Below are 17,891 nucleotides of genomic sequence, written 5' to 3'. Positions count from 1 at the left end.
TTGCCTTCTCCTCTCCAAGGGGTTGGGTGTTACTAAAACACCCCCCCACCCCCTCCCTCCCAGTTGTGTTGCTAAGACTCAAGCCAGACACATGAGGTGGGATTGGTGATGTAATGTAATCATAGAAGCAGTGCAGAGAGAGTGTGAATACAGCCAGTTGGCTCTGAAACTGGGAGGGGTACTCTTCTCATTTATTCAACATAACACTGTCCACTGAAACTATGAAGTTAGTTGTTTCTCTTCCTGAATGGTTTATGATGAAACCTCTGCTGTGAAACAAATGGTTGCTAACTGTTTGTCCACACTAATTGTTTGTTCATCCTAACTGTGTGTCCATTCTCCTCCAGTGTTTGAGAACAAGGACAAGATCGTGATCGTGATGGAGTATGCCAGTAAGGGTGAGCTGTATGACTATATCAGTGAGCGCCGGCGCCTGAGCGAGAGAGAGACGCGACACTTCTTCAGGCAGATAGTCTCTGCCGTGCACCACTGTCACAAGGTAAAATTCTCCAGAGAAACGTGCACACGTGCACGAAAAACACACCCACACATTTCTGCTAATCAGATGCAGCGCAAAATATCGTAACTTTATGACTATAACTGTATATATTCTTCACATAGAGAATAAGTCTGCAGTATGAGCTATGCTTTTAGTGGCCTCTTGGTGTTAAGGAGGACTGTAAGGGACTTAACACAAACCAGTGTTGTCCATCGTGCACACAGTCCCTGCTCATCTGTTGTCATGACTCCATATCCCTGGATCCCCTCATAGCTCCCCCAGGACACCCCCCCTCCCCTCCCCCCATAACATGGATCATAGCCCACCCCTCTCTTCTGCCTCATTAAACCATGGTCTCCCAGGGATGGGGGATGTTTGGGTGGGCTCCCCACTAGTCATCATCTCTACAGCTGGGATGGGATGATGTCATCGTCCCAGCATAATGGGGAGCACCAGACACACAGCCAGCGCATAGGGATGAGCCTCTAGGGGCAACCGCACTGAGGGGTGGAGTACCATGGTGTAGGGTAGTGGGGTGTTATAGTGTGGTTGACTGACATAGGAAGCAGGTGTACTGTGAGAGTGCTGATTAGACCCACCTCATTTTATAACCTCCATTTATAAGCATGTGAACATGTGTTCCCTATCACATCCTAACCAATTGGAGACGCACAGTACAGTGTAGGCCCGGCGGTTACAGCTGTAGTGAAGTCACCCCATCACTTCCAGACCTGAAATGGCTGCTTGTGTTTCCTGTTGCTGTGTGTATACCACATGTTAATGCATGCATTGAAAGTGACACTAAACAACATAGTTGCTTTTTTTGTGAGAAGATACAGTACCAGTCAAACGTTTGGACACACCAACTCATTCAAGGGTTTTTCTTAATTTTTAACAATTTTATACATTGTAGAATAACAGTGAAGACATCAGAACTATGAAATAACACATATGGAATCATGTAGTAACTAAAAAAAGTGTTAAATAAATCAAAATAGATGTTATATTTTATATTCTTCAATGTAGCCACTTTTTGCATTTGATGACAGCTTTGCACAGTCTTGGCATTCTCTCAACCAGCTTCATGAGGAATTATTTTCCAACAGTCTTGAATGAGTTCCCACATGTGCTGAACACTTGTTGGCTGCTTTTTCTTCACTGTGCAGTCCAACTCATCCCAATCCATCTCATTTGGGTTGAGGTCGGGTGATTGTGGAGGCCAGGTCATCTGATGCAGCACTCCATCACTCTCCTTGGTCAAATAGCCCTTACACAGCCTGGAGCTGTGTTTTGGGTCATTGTCCTGTTGAAAAAGTGTCCAGTGTCATCAGCAAAGCACCCCTACACTATCACACCTCCTCCTCCATGCTTCATGGTGGGTGCCACACATGCGGAGATCATACGTTCACCTACTCTGCGTCTCACAAAGACACCGCAGTTGGAACCAAAAATCTCAAATGTGGACTCATCAGACCAAAAGACCGATTTTCACCGGTCTAATGTCCATTGCTTTTTTTCTTGGCCCAATCAAGTCTCTTCTTATTGGTGTCCTTTAGTGTTTTTTTGCAGCAATTCGACCATGAAGGCCTGATTCGCGCAGTCTCCTCTGAACAGTTGATGTTGAGATGTCTGCTACTTGAACTCTGTGAAGCATTTATTCGGGCTGCAATCTGAGGTGCAGTTAATTCAATTGAACTCATCCTCTTATCCTCTGCAGCAGAGGTAACTCTTGGTCTTCCTTTCCTGTGGCAGTCCTCATGAGAGCCAATTTCATCATAGTGCATGATAGTTTTTGCGATTGCACTTGAAGAAACGTTCAAAGTTCTTGACATTTTCTGGATTGACTGACCTTGATGTCTTAAAATAATGATGTACTGTCATTTCTCTTGGCTTATTTGAGCTGTTCTTGCTTGGTCTTTTACCAAATACGGCTATCTTCTGTATACCACGCCTACCTTGTCACAACACAACTGATTGGCTCGAACGCATTAAGAAGGAAAGAAATTCCACAAATGAACTTTGAACCAGGCACCCCTGTTCATTGAAATGCATTCCAAGTGACTACCTCATGAAGCTGGTTGAGAGAATGTCAAGAGTGTGCAAAGCTGGCATAAAGGCAAAGGATGGCTACTTTGAATAATCTCAAATATAAAATATATTTTGATTTGTTTAACACTTTTATGGTTACTACATGATTCCATTCCATGTTGTATTTCATAGTTCTGATGTCTTCACTATTATTCTACAATGTAGAAAATAGTAAAAATTGAAAAAAAAACTTGAATGAGTAGGTGTGTCCAAACTTTTGACTGGCACTAAATTATCCTGGTCCATCATTATAGGCTCTTGTTTATGTGAGGTGAGTTAGAGGGAAAATCTCTACAGATGTCAACACACAGACGATAGAGGGCCAGGCAGGGCAATTAAACCTACTAGACCAATTGGCCCACTCTAACTATATCCCCTGAGAACAACACTGGAGTTTGGTCTCACCTCACCGCCATCAAGCAAACGAACAGCGAATGAACGCTCCCCTACTGTACAGCCCGGCAATCAGTCTGGTGATTTTTCTTCTAGAGCCAACGGATGGATTGTTTGTCTTTTATAGAATGGGGTGGTGCACAGGGATTTGAAACTGGAAAATGTGCTACTGGATGAAAACTGTAACATTAAGGTAAGAAATAGTCACGTTTATTCAACTCTACAGACTCTTGTCCATATATTGTAACCTTTGAATCTGTAATTGTGAAACAGTCTGTAACTTTGAGTGTTATTTAGATTTGGAGGCACTACTAGACAACTTTCTTTTTTAGAATCTGTAACCATGTTAATGCCATGATACTTTTAATGACATTTGTTATGATGTTTTACCAAACCTCGATGTGTCCCTGTGTCCCTCCAGATTGCTGACTTTGGACTGTCCAACCTCTACCACAAGGACAAACTGCTGCAGACTTTCTGTGGCAGCCCACTCTATGCATCACCGGAGATAGTCAATGGAAGACCTTACTGCGGCCCAGAGGTAGGCACTAGGCAGGCACCACAGAGGTCAGGGGCCACAGACAGACACAATGAGACAGACTGGTTTTCTTTTGTCCCTGGGAGAAGTTATTACTAATCCCCTGGACCTGGCACTGTTGGTTGGGAGACCCAAAGCAGATATAGAGAGGGAGGGAGAGAGATAGAGAAGGTTGGTGGTAGAGGGAGGGAGAACCTGGGCTTGAACCAGGGACCCTCTGCATACATCGACAACAGTCACCTTCGAAGCATCGTTACCTATCGCTCCACAAAAGCCTTGCAGAGCAAGGGAAACAACTACTTCCAGGTCTCAGAGCAAGTGATGTCACCGATTGAAACACTCCTAACTAGCTAGCAATTTCACACCGGGTATAGAGGCATGAGGTATCCTCTTTGATGGGATTCTCCCTATTCAGTTACTACTCCCAGCAACTCTCACATCCTTAGTGGAAGGCCACAGATGGTGGCTTGGCTCCCTTTGAAGACTATAGTGCTGTTGTTGCTCATAGTATCCTGGCGCCGAAGATCATGGCTGACATTTTACGTTCTCCCAACCGATTGTGCTTTTTTTTTTTTTTGCGTTTTGTGTAACGTATTAAAAAAATTATTGTGTACATAATGTTGCTGCTACCATTTCTTATGACCGAAAATAACTTTTGGACATCAGAAAAGCGATTATTCACCGCGGATTGGAAGAAATGTTTTCCTTTAACGAGTCCGAGGAGAAGTTTATCCTGCTTTCACTGGAACAGGCCCAGATCCACGCCTTTTGAGTGAAGAAAAGAGGCCAGAAAAGGGGCCGCAGATCAGGCAGCCTTCTGAGAATCCGGAGGCTAGCGAGTAAACTCCCACTGCCATCCTTTCTTCTTGCTAACTTGCAATCATTGGAAAATAAAATTCATGACCTACAATTAAGATTATTCTACCAACGTGACATTAAAAACTGTAACATCTAACATCTTATGTTTCACCGAGATGTGGCTGAACGAAGATACAGACAATATAGAGCTAGTGGGATTTTCCATGCACTGGCAGAACAGAGACGCTACCTCTGGTGGGGTGAGGGTGTGTGTCTATTTGTCAATTACAGCTAGTGTGCGATGTCTAATACTAAAGAAGTCTCGAGGTATTGCTCACCTGAGGTAGAGTACCTTATGATAAGCTGTAGACCACACTATCAACAAAGATAATTCTCATCTGTATTATTCGTAGCCGTCTATTTACCACCACAGAATGAAGCTGGCACTAAGACCGCTCTCAACCAACTCTATAAGGCCATAAGCAAAGAAAATTCTCTCCCAGAAGTGGTGCTCCTGGTGGCCAAGGACTTTAATGCAAATTTCTACCAGCATGTCACATGTGCAACCAGAGGGGAAAAAAATCCTAGACCACCTTTACTCCACACACAGAGATGTATACAAAGCTCTCCCCCACACTCCATTTGGCAAATCTGACCACAATTCTATCCTCCTGATTCCTGCTTACAAGCAAAAACTAAAGCAGGAAGTACCAGTGACTCGCTCAATACGGAAGTGGCCAGATGACGGGGATGCTACACTACAGGACTGTTTTACTTGCACAAACTGGAATATGTTCCGGGATTCATCCAGTGGCATTGAGGAGTACACCACCTCAGTCATCGGCTTCATCAATAAGTGCATCGATGATGTTGTCCCCACAGTGACTGTACGTACATATCCAAACCAGAAGCCATGGATTACAGGCAACATCCGCATCGAGCTAAATGCTTGAGCTGCCGTTTTCAAGGAGCGGAAGACTAATCCAAACGCTTATAAGAAATCCCGCTATGCCCTCAGACGAACCATCTAACAAGCAAAACTTCAATACAGGATTAAGATGGATTCCTATTACACTGGCTCTGATGCTCGTCGGATGTGGCAGGGCTTGAAACCGGTTACGGAAAGGGAAACTCAGACGCGAGCTTCCCAGTGACGCCAGCCTACCAGACGAGCTAAATGCCTTTTATGCTCGCTTCAAGGCAATTAACACTGAAGCATGCACGAGAGCACCAGCTGTCCTTGATGACTGTGTGATAACGCTTTCGGTAGCCGATGTGAGCAAAACCTTTAAACAGGTCAACATTCACATTCACAGCTGGGCCAGACGGATTACCAGGACGTGTTCTCAAAGCATGCACAGACCAACTGTCAAGTGTCTTCACTGACATTTTCAACCTCTCCCTGACCGAGTCTGTAATACCTACATGTTTCAAGCAGACCACCATAGTCCTTGTGCCCAAGGAAGTGAAGTTAACCTGCCTAAATGATTACTGCCCCGTGGCACTCACGTCGGTAGCCATGAAGTGCTTTGAAAGGCTGGTCATGGCTCACATCAACAGCATCCTCCCGGACACCCTAGACTCAGTCCAATTTGCATACTGCCCCAACAGATCCACAGATGACGCCATCTCAATTGCACTCCACACTGCCCTTTCTCACCTGGACAAAAGGAACACCTATGACTACAGCTCAGCGTTCAACATCATAGTGCCCACGAAGCTCAGCACTAAGCTAAGGACTGGGACTAAACACCTCCCTCTGCAACTGGATCCTGGACTTCCTGAAGGGCCGCACCCAGGTGGTAAGAGTAGGCAACACCACATCTGCCACGCTGATCTTTAACACTTGGACCCTCAAGGGGTGTGTACTTAATACCCTCCTGTATTCCCTGTTCACCCACGACTGCGTAGCCAAACACGACTCCAACACCATCATTAAGTTTGCTGACAACACAACAGTGGTAGGCCTGATCACCGACAAATATGAGACGGCCTATAGGGAGGAGGTCAGAGAACTGGCAGTGTGGTGCCAGGACAACAACATCTCCTTCAATGTGAGCAAGACAAAGGAGCTGATCGTGGACTACAGGAAAAGGCGTGCCGAACAGGCCCCCATTAACATTGACGGGGCTGTAGTGGGGCGGGTTGAGAATTTCAAGTTCCTTGGTGTCCACATCACCAACAAACTATCATAGTCCAAACATACCAAGACAGTTGTGAAGAGGGCATGGGCCCCCAGATCCTCAAATGGTTTTACAGCTGCACCATCGAGAGCATCCTGACCGGTTGCATCACCGCCTGGTATGGCAACTGCTCGGCATCTGACCATATGGCGCTACAGAGGGTAGTGCGAACGGCCCAGTACATCACTGGGGCCAAGCTTCCTGCCATCCAGGACCTATATAATAGGCGGTGTCAGAGGAAAGCACATAAAATGGTCAGAGATTCCAGTCAGCCAAGTTATAGTCTGTTTTCTCTGCTACCGCATGGGAAGCAGTACCGGAGCACCAAGTCTAGGACCAAAAGGCAGCTTTTACCCCAAAGCCATAAAGCCATAAGACTGCTGAACATTTTATAAAATCGCCACAGGACAATTTACATTGACCCTCCCATCTCTTTTGTACACTGCTGCTACTCGCTGTTTGTTTGTTATCTATGCATTGTCACTTCGCCCCCACCTACATGTACAGATAACCTCAACTAGCCTGTACCTCCGCACACTGACTCGGTTCTGGTGCCCCCTGTATATAGCCTCGTTATTGGTATTGTTATTGTGTTACTTTTTATTACTACTTTTTTATTTTAGCCTACTTGGTAAACTCGTCTACTGTTGGTTAAGTGCTTATAAGTAAGCATTTCACGGTAAAGTCTACACTTGTTGTATTCGGTGCATGTAACAAATGAAGTTTGATTTGAATAGAATATCAATGAGTTACACAGACAGGCTCAGCAACTTCACTTCCAAGGATGGGTGGGATTGAGAAATTGTTTGGTTAAGAAAAAGGGAGAGAGAATGTGACAAAAAATCACCAAAACTATTTATTGACTAATTTGAAAGTAATTCTTTAGGGCGTTTTCCAAATTGCAAGAAAACTTGTGCATTATAAAGCAAAGTAAAAGTCGTATTTTTAGACTGAAATGTCCAACGATTCAATTTAGTATAATTCACTGTCATTTTCTTCAGTGTGCTAAAAAAAACAACTGTAATGAAAATTACAGAATCCAGTTGGGGAAAAGCTGCAAATTACAGCTAACACTGGAAACAAAAACACAACACAACAATGGTATTCACCCGTTTCGCCCTCCCTGCAGCCCTGCCAGTCGACCAATCACAGAGGAGCGCTCTCAGTCATTGAACCAATGACAGAGCGGCTCCAGTGTGAGACATTCCAAGCATGGGCCCTAAAGGAAGTCCAGTCTGCCCAATCGCAGACCCCAGTCCCAGAGCTCAGTCCCAGACATGGGCTGGCTATATTCCCCTGACCATCGACAAGCAGCCACATTCCTCCAGAAGTCTTGTCCTCCTCTTCCAAAGCCTGACGTCTGGCTAATCAGTGACCGGCATTGTCTCTCCTGAGATCTGTCAGGGCCTCACAGCTCGGCCACCTCTGCTGAATTCATTACACCCCTCTCCACCCCTCTGTCCCCCCTCCTGCCCCCTCCATTCCCCAGACACTGGTCTTGCATAACCCATTTACTGAGACAGTCAAATTGCATTAGATTAGTTGTCACAAAGCGCAGGTTGACACATAGAGAAAGACAGAGGGAGAAATAGAGTTCTATGTTCATGGAAACAAACGGACACACTCCAGACTCTGGTTCTATGGCTGAGAGGATGGAAGTGGAAATCAGGGCTTAGAGAACAGCCCATTATCAGCCTGAAAACGTAATCCTGGCACATTTTTGCAAAAAGGTCAAATGTCACAGCAGCTGACGTTTTTCTTAATACATTGCAGTCAAGGGGAAAATATGTGTCACAGGGTTGATGTTTTTCTCAATACATAGCCATCAAAGGGAAAAGATGAGCTTTAACCAATTTAATCGTATGTCAATAAATTGCAGTCAATGGGAAAAAATGAGTGTCACAGGGTTGAGACCTAAGTGAATAAATTGCTTTCAATGGGGGAAGACCTTCATCACAATATGAAGATATAAGGAAGGCATCACAGGCATGACACCTCCCTCGCTCTGTTAAGGCTGTGTAAGGCAAGCGAAGTCAGGTGCAGGAGAGCAGAGTAGAGTAAACAGGCACACTTTTATTCCAGTCAAAAAATAGTCACAACATGACATCTAAGTGCCCAAAAAACACGGAACATGAATACAAAAGTATAGCGCGTGAACATACACCATTCACAATAAACAATTACACACAAAGACATGGAAGGGAACAGAGGACTAAGTACATGCAGTGTGATTATGGAATGAAAACCAGGTGTGTATGAAACAAGACAAAACAAATGGATATATGAGAAATGGAGCGGCGATGGCTCTCTCTCTCCCTCCCTCTCTCTCTTCTCTCTTTCTCCCTTCTTCACCTTCCCTTACTATCCACCTTCTCCCCCCTCCATTCTATGTCCCTACCCCCCCTCTATACTATTTATCTTACTCCTCTCTCTACCTCCTTTTTCTCCTACCTCCATCTCTCTCAACTTTCCCACCTCCACAGACAGGATATTGATGATATGCATCAAGTTTATTGGCACATACTAAGTCTATACATTGCAGTCAAGGCAAAAACATTGGTGATAAAGCTACAATGGGTAAATTGGTGAAAGACACGGGCAGACGGATGGACAGACAGACCTATAAACATGCCCACATCCCAGCTCAAACCTAACCCTAGCTATAACCCTAACCCTATTCCTAGCCCTCCACTTCTTGGCTCTTGGAGTTAGGATTGAGCTGGGAGTTGATATGAAGCTAGGGTTAGGGCCTCAACCCTAGACATAATCCAAACCTGAATCCAATTAAAAATGATTTAATTTGCCCCTCCCTCCACTACATTGCAGAAAGGTAGGCCTTGAAGCCTGACCTAAAGTTAGTGTGCTTTTGAGTTAGTGTGCTTTTGTTCAACAGAACAAACTAAATGTATGGAATTGTTCAACAGACGATTTAGATGAACCCAAACCTACATCTGACCATGAGAAATGAACTCTTCACAGTGAAAACTTGGTCCCACAGAGAAGAAAGCCTTTCTTCCATAGAAAAGCATTACCTACAGCCCTCTATTAATCATGACGCCCCTGTTGACTGTGATTGATCTAGCTATCCATCCTTGCACTGTCACTCCCTGACCTTAGAGAGACTTTTTATTTCTCTATTTGTTTAGGTCAGGGTGTGATTTGAGTGGGCATTCTAGTTTTTCTATTTCTTTGTTGGCCGGGTATGGTTCCCAATCAGAGTCTATCGTTGTCTCTGATTGGGGATCATACTTAGGCAGCCTTTTTTCCACCTTCTTGTTTGTGTGTAGTTGCTTTCTGCACTGCATGTAGCTTTACATTCGTTTTTTTGTTGTATTTTGACGTTTTTTTCTGTGTCATTTTAATAAAAGTAAAATGTACTCCTACCACCCTGCTCCTTGGTCTAATCCATCTCTAAACGATCGTGACATGCACACAACCAATAGTGACCTTGTAGAGATGCCCTGGGTTGAGGTTCAGTTTCCTGTGGAAACAGGAAGAGTCTTAATTAAAGGGATACTTTGGGATTTTGGCAGAGACATAAAATTGTATCCACGAGTTCATCGGACTCTGGGGAAGTAGATAAGGAGCCTCATTGTCAAAATCCTGAAGTAACCCTTTAATCCTCAACATGGTCCTTCATTCTCTCGCTGCAGTTACACAAATACATTGTCTTCCATCCTCTCTGTAGAACGGTCAATTGTTAACATAAAGACTTGAAACTCAAGGCATTGTTAAAGAGTCTCTCCGTACATTGAATTTCAGCTTCCTGCTATTACAGGAAGTGACTTAATTGGGGGTCATTGGGGCCGTTTCGAAGGGTTAAAAAGGTTTAATCTTCCCAAATGTTACATATTTGTGACCGGGGAACAGACCCGGCATATGAAATTTGAAGTCTATTGACCCAAAAGCATTTTAAACCTCCATTGGACACAATTGTCTTGTTATTAATTCTTAATTGAATTTTAAAGAGGATATTGGTCAATTTTTTAAAACTTTTTAAACTGTCTGTCTGCCTGCCTTTCTGTCTCTGTCTGCCTGTGTCTGTCAGCCTGTCTGTATGTCAATCTGCCTGTTGGCCTTCCTGCCTGCCAGCCTGCATGCCTGCCTGCCTGCCTGCCTGCCTGCCTGCCTGTCTGTCTGTCTGTCTGTCTGTCTGTCTGTCTGTCTGTCTGTCCTGTCTGTCTGTCTGTCTGTCTGTCTGTCTGTCTGTCTGTCTGTCTGTCTGTCTGTCTGTCTGTCTGTCTGTCTGTCTGTCTGTCTGTCTGTCTGTCTGTCTGTCTGTCTGTCTGTCTGTCTACTTGCCTGTTTGCCTGCCTGTCTGCCTGTTTGTGTCCGGTTGTCTGTCTGCCTCTGTCTCTCAGCCTATCTGAGTGAATGGAGGGGGAGGTTGGAGAGAGAAGAGAGGGAATGAGGGAGGGGGAATGAGGGTGGGGAGAGAGGGGAGAGAGAGAGTCAACAGACATATAAAGGTGGGGGAGAGAGAATTGGGGGAGTGAGGGAGGGAGGGAGGGGGAGAAAGGGGAGAGAGTAGAAAGAGAGTCAACAGACAGACAGAGGTGGGTGAGAGGAGGGAGATAGAAGAGGGAAAGGGGGAGAGAGAGAGAGATGAGAGGAAAGAGACAGGGAAAGGAGGGAGAGAGAATGGGGGAGGAGGGAGAGGGAAGGGGAGATAAAGAGGGAGGGGGTGAAGGAGGGAGAGAGAGAAGGGGGAGGGAAAGTAGGTGGGAGAGGGAATGGAGGGGGAGGATAGAGGGAGAGAGAGAGGGAAGGAGAGAGAGAGACTCATCTTTTCAAATTGACTGCAATGTGTTGAGAAAAATATCAGATTACCGTAACCTTTTGTCTTTTTGCAAAATGTGCCAAAATGATGATTTCCTATGATATTATGTTTTAGAGCAATATGGTACAATCTTAGAAAAAAACGGTGCTATCTAGAACCTTAAAAGTTTCTTCGGCTTTCCACATAGGAGAACCCTTTGAAGAACCCTTTTTGGTTGCAGGTAGAACCCTTTTTGGTTGCAGGTAGAACCCTTTTGTGTTCCATGTAGAACCCTTTCTAGAGTGTATAGCTGTGCAGTGCTTACACTGTTTCAGCTGTCGCTACAACATATGTCGTTCCAGTTCACATACAGTACGCTCCTTGTTAATGTTTTAATGATCTGTTGCTAACCCAGTAATGGCATTGAGCCTCATTTACCAGTTACTGGGAATTGGAAAAGGGAAATGAGAGATTCCAATTTTTTGGGAACTGCGTCTCCAGTGACGGATTTCACTGACTGATCTCTCACGTTCAGTCTATCTGATCGTGATCCTGATCTGTGTAGTTACCCGTGTGTGTGTTTTGTTGTTATAGGTGGACAGCTGGGCTCTGGGGGTGCTCCTATACACCCTGGTCTATGGGACCATGCCGTTCGATGGAGGAGACCACAAGAACCTCATCCGCCAGATCAGCAACGGAGAGTACAGAGAGCCCACCCAGTCCTCAGGTACAGATCAAGACCCTCTACCTATTGTTTGAGACTGGGATACCCAATTACATTCCTCTGTGGGCCGATGTTTCCTTGAGCGGATGGTTGGGGGGCCACAGCATTGTTATAAATCATTTGTACACTGCAAATTGAGTGCAAGAATCCCAAACATAATCATTTCAAACCTTGATTACATTGGGATCACATATGCCTCTCTATTTATGCGTGGGAATACTTGGGAACAGAATCCCTCAATTAAAATCACTTTGAGCTGATTTTCTGGTGATTTTACAGTCTTTTATGTCCAACAACTATTATTTTTTTTGAAGATTTTTGCGGGATGCCTATTGGGAAACCCTGGTCTAAGATCTAGTTTCCCTCTACACACTAAATATAATGATTATTAGATAATAAATGCTCTGCAGCAAAAAACAACAGTGAAGTGTAACCCAGCTCCTACATACCCCCTGTTGTGCTCAAATCCAGAATGTTAAACTATGCTCCCCTCCTGTTTCCCCTCCCAGATGCCCGTGGTCTGATCCGCTGGATGTTGATGGTGAACCCAGAGCGGCGGGCCACGGTGGAAGACATCGCCAACCACTGGTGGGTCAACTGGGGCTGGAAGAGCAGCGTGTGCGACTGCGAGACCCAGCGGGACAATGGCACCTCCTCTCCCATGCTTGCCCGCTTCATTGACTGGCAGAACCGCACAGAGCCCTGGCCGGGCAAACCCACCGCCCTGCTGCCCCTGGTCCTCCGCCAGCGCCCCAAGAAGTCCAAGAAAGAGAACGAGGTGGGAGATGGGCCCCACGGTGGAGGGGAGGGGGAGAAGCCCGGGCTGAAGAGGCCCAAGGGGATCCTGAAGACCCGGCTGATGGAGAAGCAGCATTCGCCCAGCCTGGAGGAGGTGGAGCTGGGGAATGGTGGAGCGATGATGGGCCTCAGGCCAGCCGAGGGAGAACCAGGCTGCTCTAGCCCCGACAGAGAGGAGGAAGAGGAGGAGCCCGCCCTGGCAGGGGGCTCACCGGCCAAGATGGTGCCCACCCTTCCCAGGAAGGGCATCCTGAAGAACAACCAACAACGGGAATCAGGGTACTACTCCTCCCCGGAGCGCAGTGAGTCCTCCGAGCTGCTAGTGGGTGCCACCATGTCCCTGGTTGCTGCCTGCAGCTCCCCGCCCAGGAGAGTGGTGGGGAGGAAGGGCATCTTGAAGCGCAATGGGAAGTATTCCACCTACAGCGGCCCTCCCTCAGCTGGTGCTCTCGGGGACCCCTCCCAGGGCGACTCTGGCCTGTCCCGTAGCCAGAGCCGTCCATCCAGCATGGTGTTGGAGGATGGCTTCGTATCCCCCAGGCTGTCCCCCGACTGGCCCCCAACCGCCCCCCACCGCCCCAACATCAGGGCTTGTGTATCAGCCGAAAATCTGCTGCAGCTGGCCAGTTTCAAGGGCTTCCAGGCAGCCCCTCTGCTCCACGGGTCAAAGTTCAGCCGGACCCCCAGACTGCGGGGGTCCCCGGGGGACAACGGCAGCTTCTCCCTGCTGGGGGACCTGGACGACATGACTCAGGTGTACCAGCAAGCCCTGGACATCAGCAGCAACCTCACCTAGCCGAGGAGGGGATAGAAGAGGCAGCCAGGTGGCCAGGCTGAGGCTGTAACATCTGTCTCTGTTGGTGTGTGTGTGTCTGTGTGTACATGTATGTGTATGTCATTGACGACCAGTGACCCGTATGTTGCTGAGATAGCCTACCTAAACCTTTTGGAAGGTTATAGTTTTCTCACTGGGGTTCAAATCCTTGTTGGAAACTATATTATACACACACTCATACATACAATACATGACTATTATGCACTTCTCAGGCCAAAGGACATTCAGTTAGCAGGGTTTTCAAACGACGTGAGTGGAGTGAATAAACAACTGGCATGAGAGAATGCCGCCCAGCCTTCCTCCTCCATCCGCCCGTAGACTTTGCTGTGTTCAAATGTTTACATGTTCAGCAAAAGGCAAGTTAGAATCACATACGCAGCAACCAGAAACTGGTTGGCTCTCGAAGCGAACCACGAATTGAGTTTGAGTTTACAAAAGCACCTTAAAACTCACACAGAGCACATGTTTTTGTGATCTTTTACTTCATGTAAAAAACAAACCAGGGTCTTGCTCCATAATAACTGACGATGTTAACTATTTATTAATATTTGCGTAGATTTAGTATGAATACTAAACTGGTGGGTTCTGGCAGTACTGGAATAGTCCAAAGCTCAATGTCTCCAACCCTTTGTGTGGATTGTGGAACTGACATATATAATTGTTATGTTACCCAAGGAGGTGAAACATGTATACATGATGTATTCATATGGCTGCATATGTAAAAAATGTGGCTATGTATATCACCATAAAAGCGTATGTCCTATATATGAGCATATGATATTAGGGAATATGTAGGAAGTGCCTTTTAGGATCTAAATTAAATTATGTAAGTCATTTCCTGAAAGTGGAGCAGGGTGGATGCAGGCCAACCTGTCACCATTTGTGCTATTTTGATTCTTATTCATGTGAATGTGGTGAGAGACAGAGAGACCTAGGACCTTAACGGAACACACTGTGGTCTATTGCATTACATAGTCACAGGTCAGGGGTCACACAATGGCCTATAGCCTTACACAGCCACAGGTCAGGGGTCACACAATGGCCTATAGCCTTACACAGTCACAGGTCAGGGGTCACACAGACATTAAACAGCAGTTGAGATGAAACAGTCCCGTCTCCATCCCAAAATACACACTGTCAGGAACAAGAACCAAGCCCAGAGAGATGACAGAGTCTTAAACAATTAGGCTTTTCGTGCAGTGCTTTCTTGCTTGATGTGTCAGCAGTTTGATGATTTGGTTAAACACAAGGCCTGGTCAGGCCAGCTCGAGGGGTCTGGAGCTGCTCACCTTAGAAGGTAGATGGCCCAGACACCCTCTCATAGGCCCGGAATGTTCCTGGCAAATAAACAGCCATGTCTGTGGTTGTTTTGTCTGTATGCCTGTAGTGCAGTGCTGGAGTTGCCTCTGCTGAGGCCTTCTCACTCAATTGGCATAACTTGGCTACAGAGTCCTACCAGCTGGAAATGGCAGAGAAACCCTACAAGTCGTGTACACAATGCTCAGGTTGTTATCTGTGGATATTGTTATAGCCTAGTTTAATTTGATTAAACTATCCCCCTCCAACTCCACAAAGGGCTTAGTAGAAGGATTTGTTTCAGTGCTCTGATGACACTGCACTTTCCACAGACAATGGCTGGAGACGTGTTGGTGCGGGAGATGTTATCCGCACCAGTCAGGTGGGTTCTGTGGTCTGTGCTGTCAGGTTTCCAGCTGTGTGTACAGAGCCATTTTGTCAAATAAGCACCATTAGCCAGCTATTGGTTTTATTAGAGGGAGGTATAGTGTAGTAGAGAGAAACATAATAATGGTAGAGAGAGGTAGAGAGTAGTAGAGATTTTAGCGGGAAACAAGTGTTTGAATGAAAGAGAATGTTCTTAGTGAAGGTGAGATTTGAGAAGCCTTTCCTGTCGGAAAGGGTGAAAGAGTTGAGTTGCTGAGTTGAAGGAAACAGAGATGTAGACTAGAGAAAGTAACAGAGAAAGTGAGTTCTGAGTAGAATGGAAGGAAATGGAAAGTTTTGTATTTAATTTTTTTTTACCAAATATGAGAAGAAGCTTCATTGATGCAGGGGGTGAAATGGATTGGGTACTGTATGTGCCCCTGGAACCTTTATGATAGCTGGGAAACCCCATCTGAAAATGAATTCATTTTTGCAACAATAATAGCCGGACAGGCTTTTATTATGCTGTCACTTTTTTGTTAAGAGATTGTTTTAGGCCAAAAGCTAGAGGCTGGCAAAGCAACTTGTGTCATGGGCTGAGTGTGTTCTATGGAGTGTGTTTAGAATGGCCTTTTAAACTGGGATGGAGAGGGAGATCTGTGACTGATACATTGATTATACTGTATCATCAGAATATGTGTATGGAAAACCATAGCAACCCCCAAGCAACAGAATTAACATGTTGAATGATTTCAAAGGTCCGCTAGTGCAAAGTTCTGGTTATTGATTGAAACGACAGACCCGTTCTGTATTATATTGCATTTTATTGCCCTTTGTATTGCCTTTTATTGTCAACTGGATTTACAGTGATGAAATTATACTATGTTAGTATTTTGTTTTATTACGCTTCTGTTTTTGATTCTCCAAAATATAGAAACTTTATATTGCTTTATGTTATGGCAGAAAGTATTTCTTCCCTGAGTTTGGCCGTAAGAGATCAGGGGACTGATCTGATGTCAGTGAGATCTCAGTGTTTCCCCTGTTTTTGGTACACCTGAGGGGTCAGAGCAGCTGACCTGAGTTCAGTCATGTTGCAGAGTGTTTACCTGTGAACTTACATCAAATCAAGAGTCAACTTACTAATACAGCCTGGTGGCCCAACCCCAGAGAACAGGGCATTTAAACCTACCCCCTCCCAAAGAAAGAGGTGCCCATTGACACCACCCAAAGGGGATATCCATGGGTTGTTATTATGACAGTAATCTTTCTAAAATGCTAACACATATTAAGCAACACAGAGATAAACACGTACATGTATGTGCCATCACATTGACAACCCCTTGTTTGATCCCAAAGAAGTAGTCAGAGTCCATCTGTACCAAAGCAAGGAGATCCGAAACGAAGGAATGACATCAGGAGAAAACAATGGAGAAAATCTGATTAAATTCTCTATCTGCCAAACTGGAAATAACTGGTGCATATACATTAGTTAGTAGCAGAAAGTCTAAGCATAGGAAAACCTGACTGGATATTGTTATTAAGACAGTAATAATAGTATTATTATGTTATTTAAGTATTATTTTTGTTGGCTATTGCCACGGTTATGATTTTGTTTTGGTATCAGTTGATGAACCTGGTAAGTAACTGCTAAGGTGGTTTAAGTTGAGTGGCGTTGCTATGTTTTATGATCATGTTTAATTTTATGATAATGAGAATTATTATCAAGGTGTTTTTTATACTTGTATTTATTGGTGATAAAGCCATTTTCATTTGACGTATAAAGCTACTCTGTTCATGATTTGGCCTGCTTGTGGGTGTGTTGACTGCATAAATGGAGAGATATCATTGTTTCAATGCGTATAGCATTGGGGGAGTGAAGATGACATTTCATTGTGAAAGCGTTGGTCAATATATCATGGTCAAGTATACCAATCAGATTTCATCATATATGACTAATTCTTAAGAAATGTTCTTGGAAGGAACCAAACGTCATTGATCCCTCTACTTCAAACCATGCTTCTGTAGTACTGGACCAAGTCAAATAAATGGATCACGTTAAAGAAGTTGTTTCCTGTCTGACTTTGTGTATTCAGTGTTGTTCAGTTTCTATCTTTCTTGCTTTTATTGGCATTTAACTCCTACTGTAATCTACTTTTGAGAATTGGAAAAATATCTCAGAGAAACTTCAGAGACAGGAAATTGAGTAAGCGTGTCTGTCTGTCTTGGGGAGAAAGAATAGTCTGTTTTTGAGAGCAGAACAGAGACAAGCGGTTGGTAGTCAAGAGAGAACATTGCTGCTGTTAGGCTAATTTGATCCACATTTACTTTTAGGGGGAGTGGCTGGCTGGCTGATCTGGCCATAGGTAAGGAGTCTTTGGGGCTTCGGTATTGATATGTGAGATGGCACACCTGCCACATGTTGTCCAGACCAGACAGGGCAAAAGGCCCAGGAAGAGAAACTTGGTTTATCTACACTGATCTAGGAACCCCTAACCAAATCTCATTCTAGGCAGATAGCTAACTTTATTTCTAAACAGGGTATAATCTGTCACGTGAGATTATATCTACAGAAAGAGGTACTGTAGTTATTCCTCTCACATAGATGAATTTATGT

General features: G+C 45.0%; 1 protein-coding gene across 1 annotated transcript in view; it reads left to right on the top strand.

Moving 5' to 3' along the window:
* Positions 1 to 17,340, top strand: part of LOC112229520 (NUAK family SNF1-like kinase 1) — a 36,688-nt gene extending 19,348 nt beyond the window's left edge. Inside the window, exons 3-7 of the mRNA XM_024395437.2 lie at positions 348 to 499; positions 3,108 to 3,173; positions 3,402 to 3,521; positions 11,853 to 11,985; positions 12,492 to 17,340. Of these exons, the coding sequence (XP_024251205.1) occupies positions 348 to 499; positions 3,108 to 3,173; positions 3,402 to 3,521; positions 11,853 to 11,985; positions 12,492 to 13,576 (1,556 nt within the window). The 3' untranslated portion in view covers positions 13,577 to 17,340. The remainder of the gene's footprint in view (positions 1 to 347; positions 500 to 3,107; positions 3,174 to 3,401; positions 3,522 to 11,852; positions 11,986 to 12,491) is intronic.
* The last annotated feature ends 551 nt before the right edge of the window (positions 17,341 to 17,891 follow it).

The sequence above is a fragment of the Oncorhynchus tshawytscha genome, linkage group LG01, assembly GCF_018296145.1.
Source record: "Oncorhynchus tshawytscha isolate Ot180627B linkage group LG01, Otsh_v2.0, whole genome shotgun sequence".
NCBI classification, from domain to species: Eukaryota; Metazoa; Chordata; class Actinopteri; order Salmoniformes; family Salmonidae; genus Oncorhynchus; species Oncorhynchus tshawytscha.
Note: the sequence above shows the minus strand (reverse complement) of the source record. Positions and strands in the feature narration are given on the sequence as shown.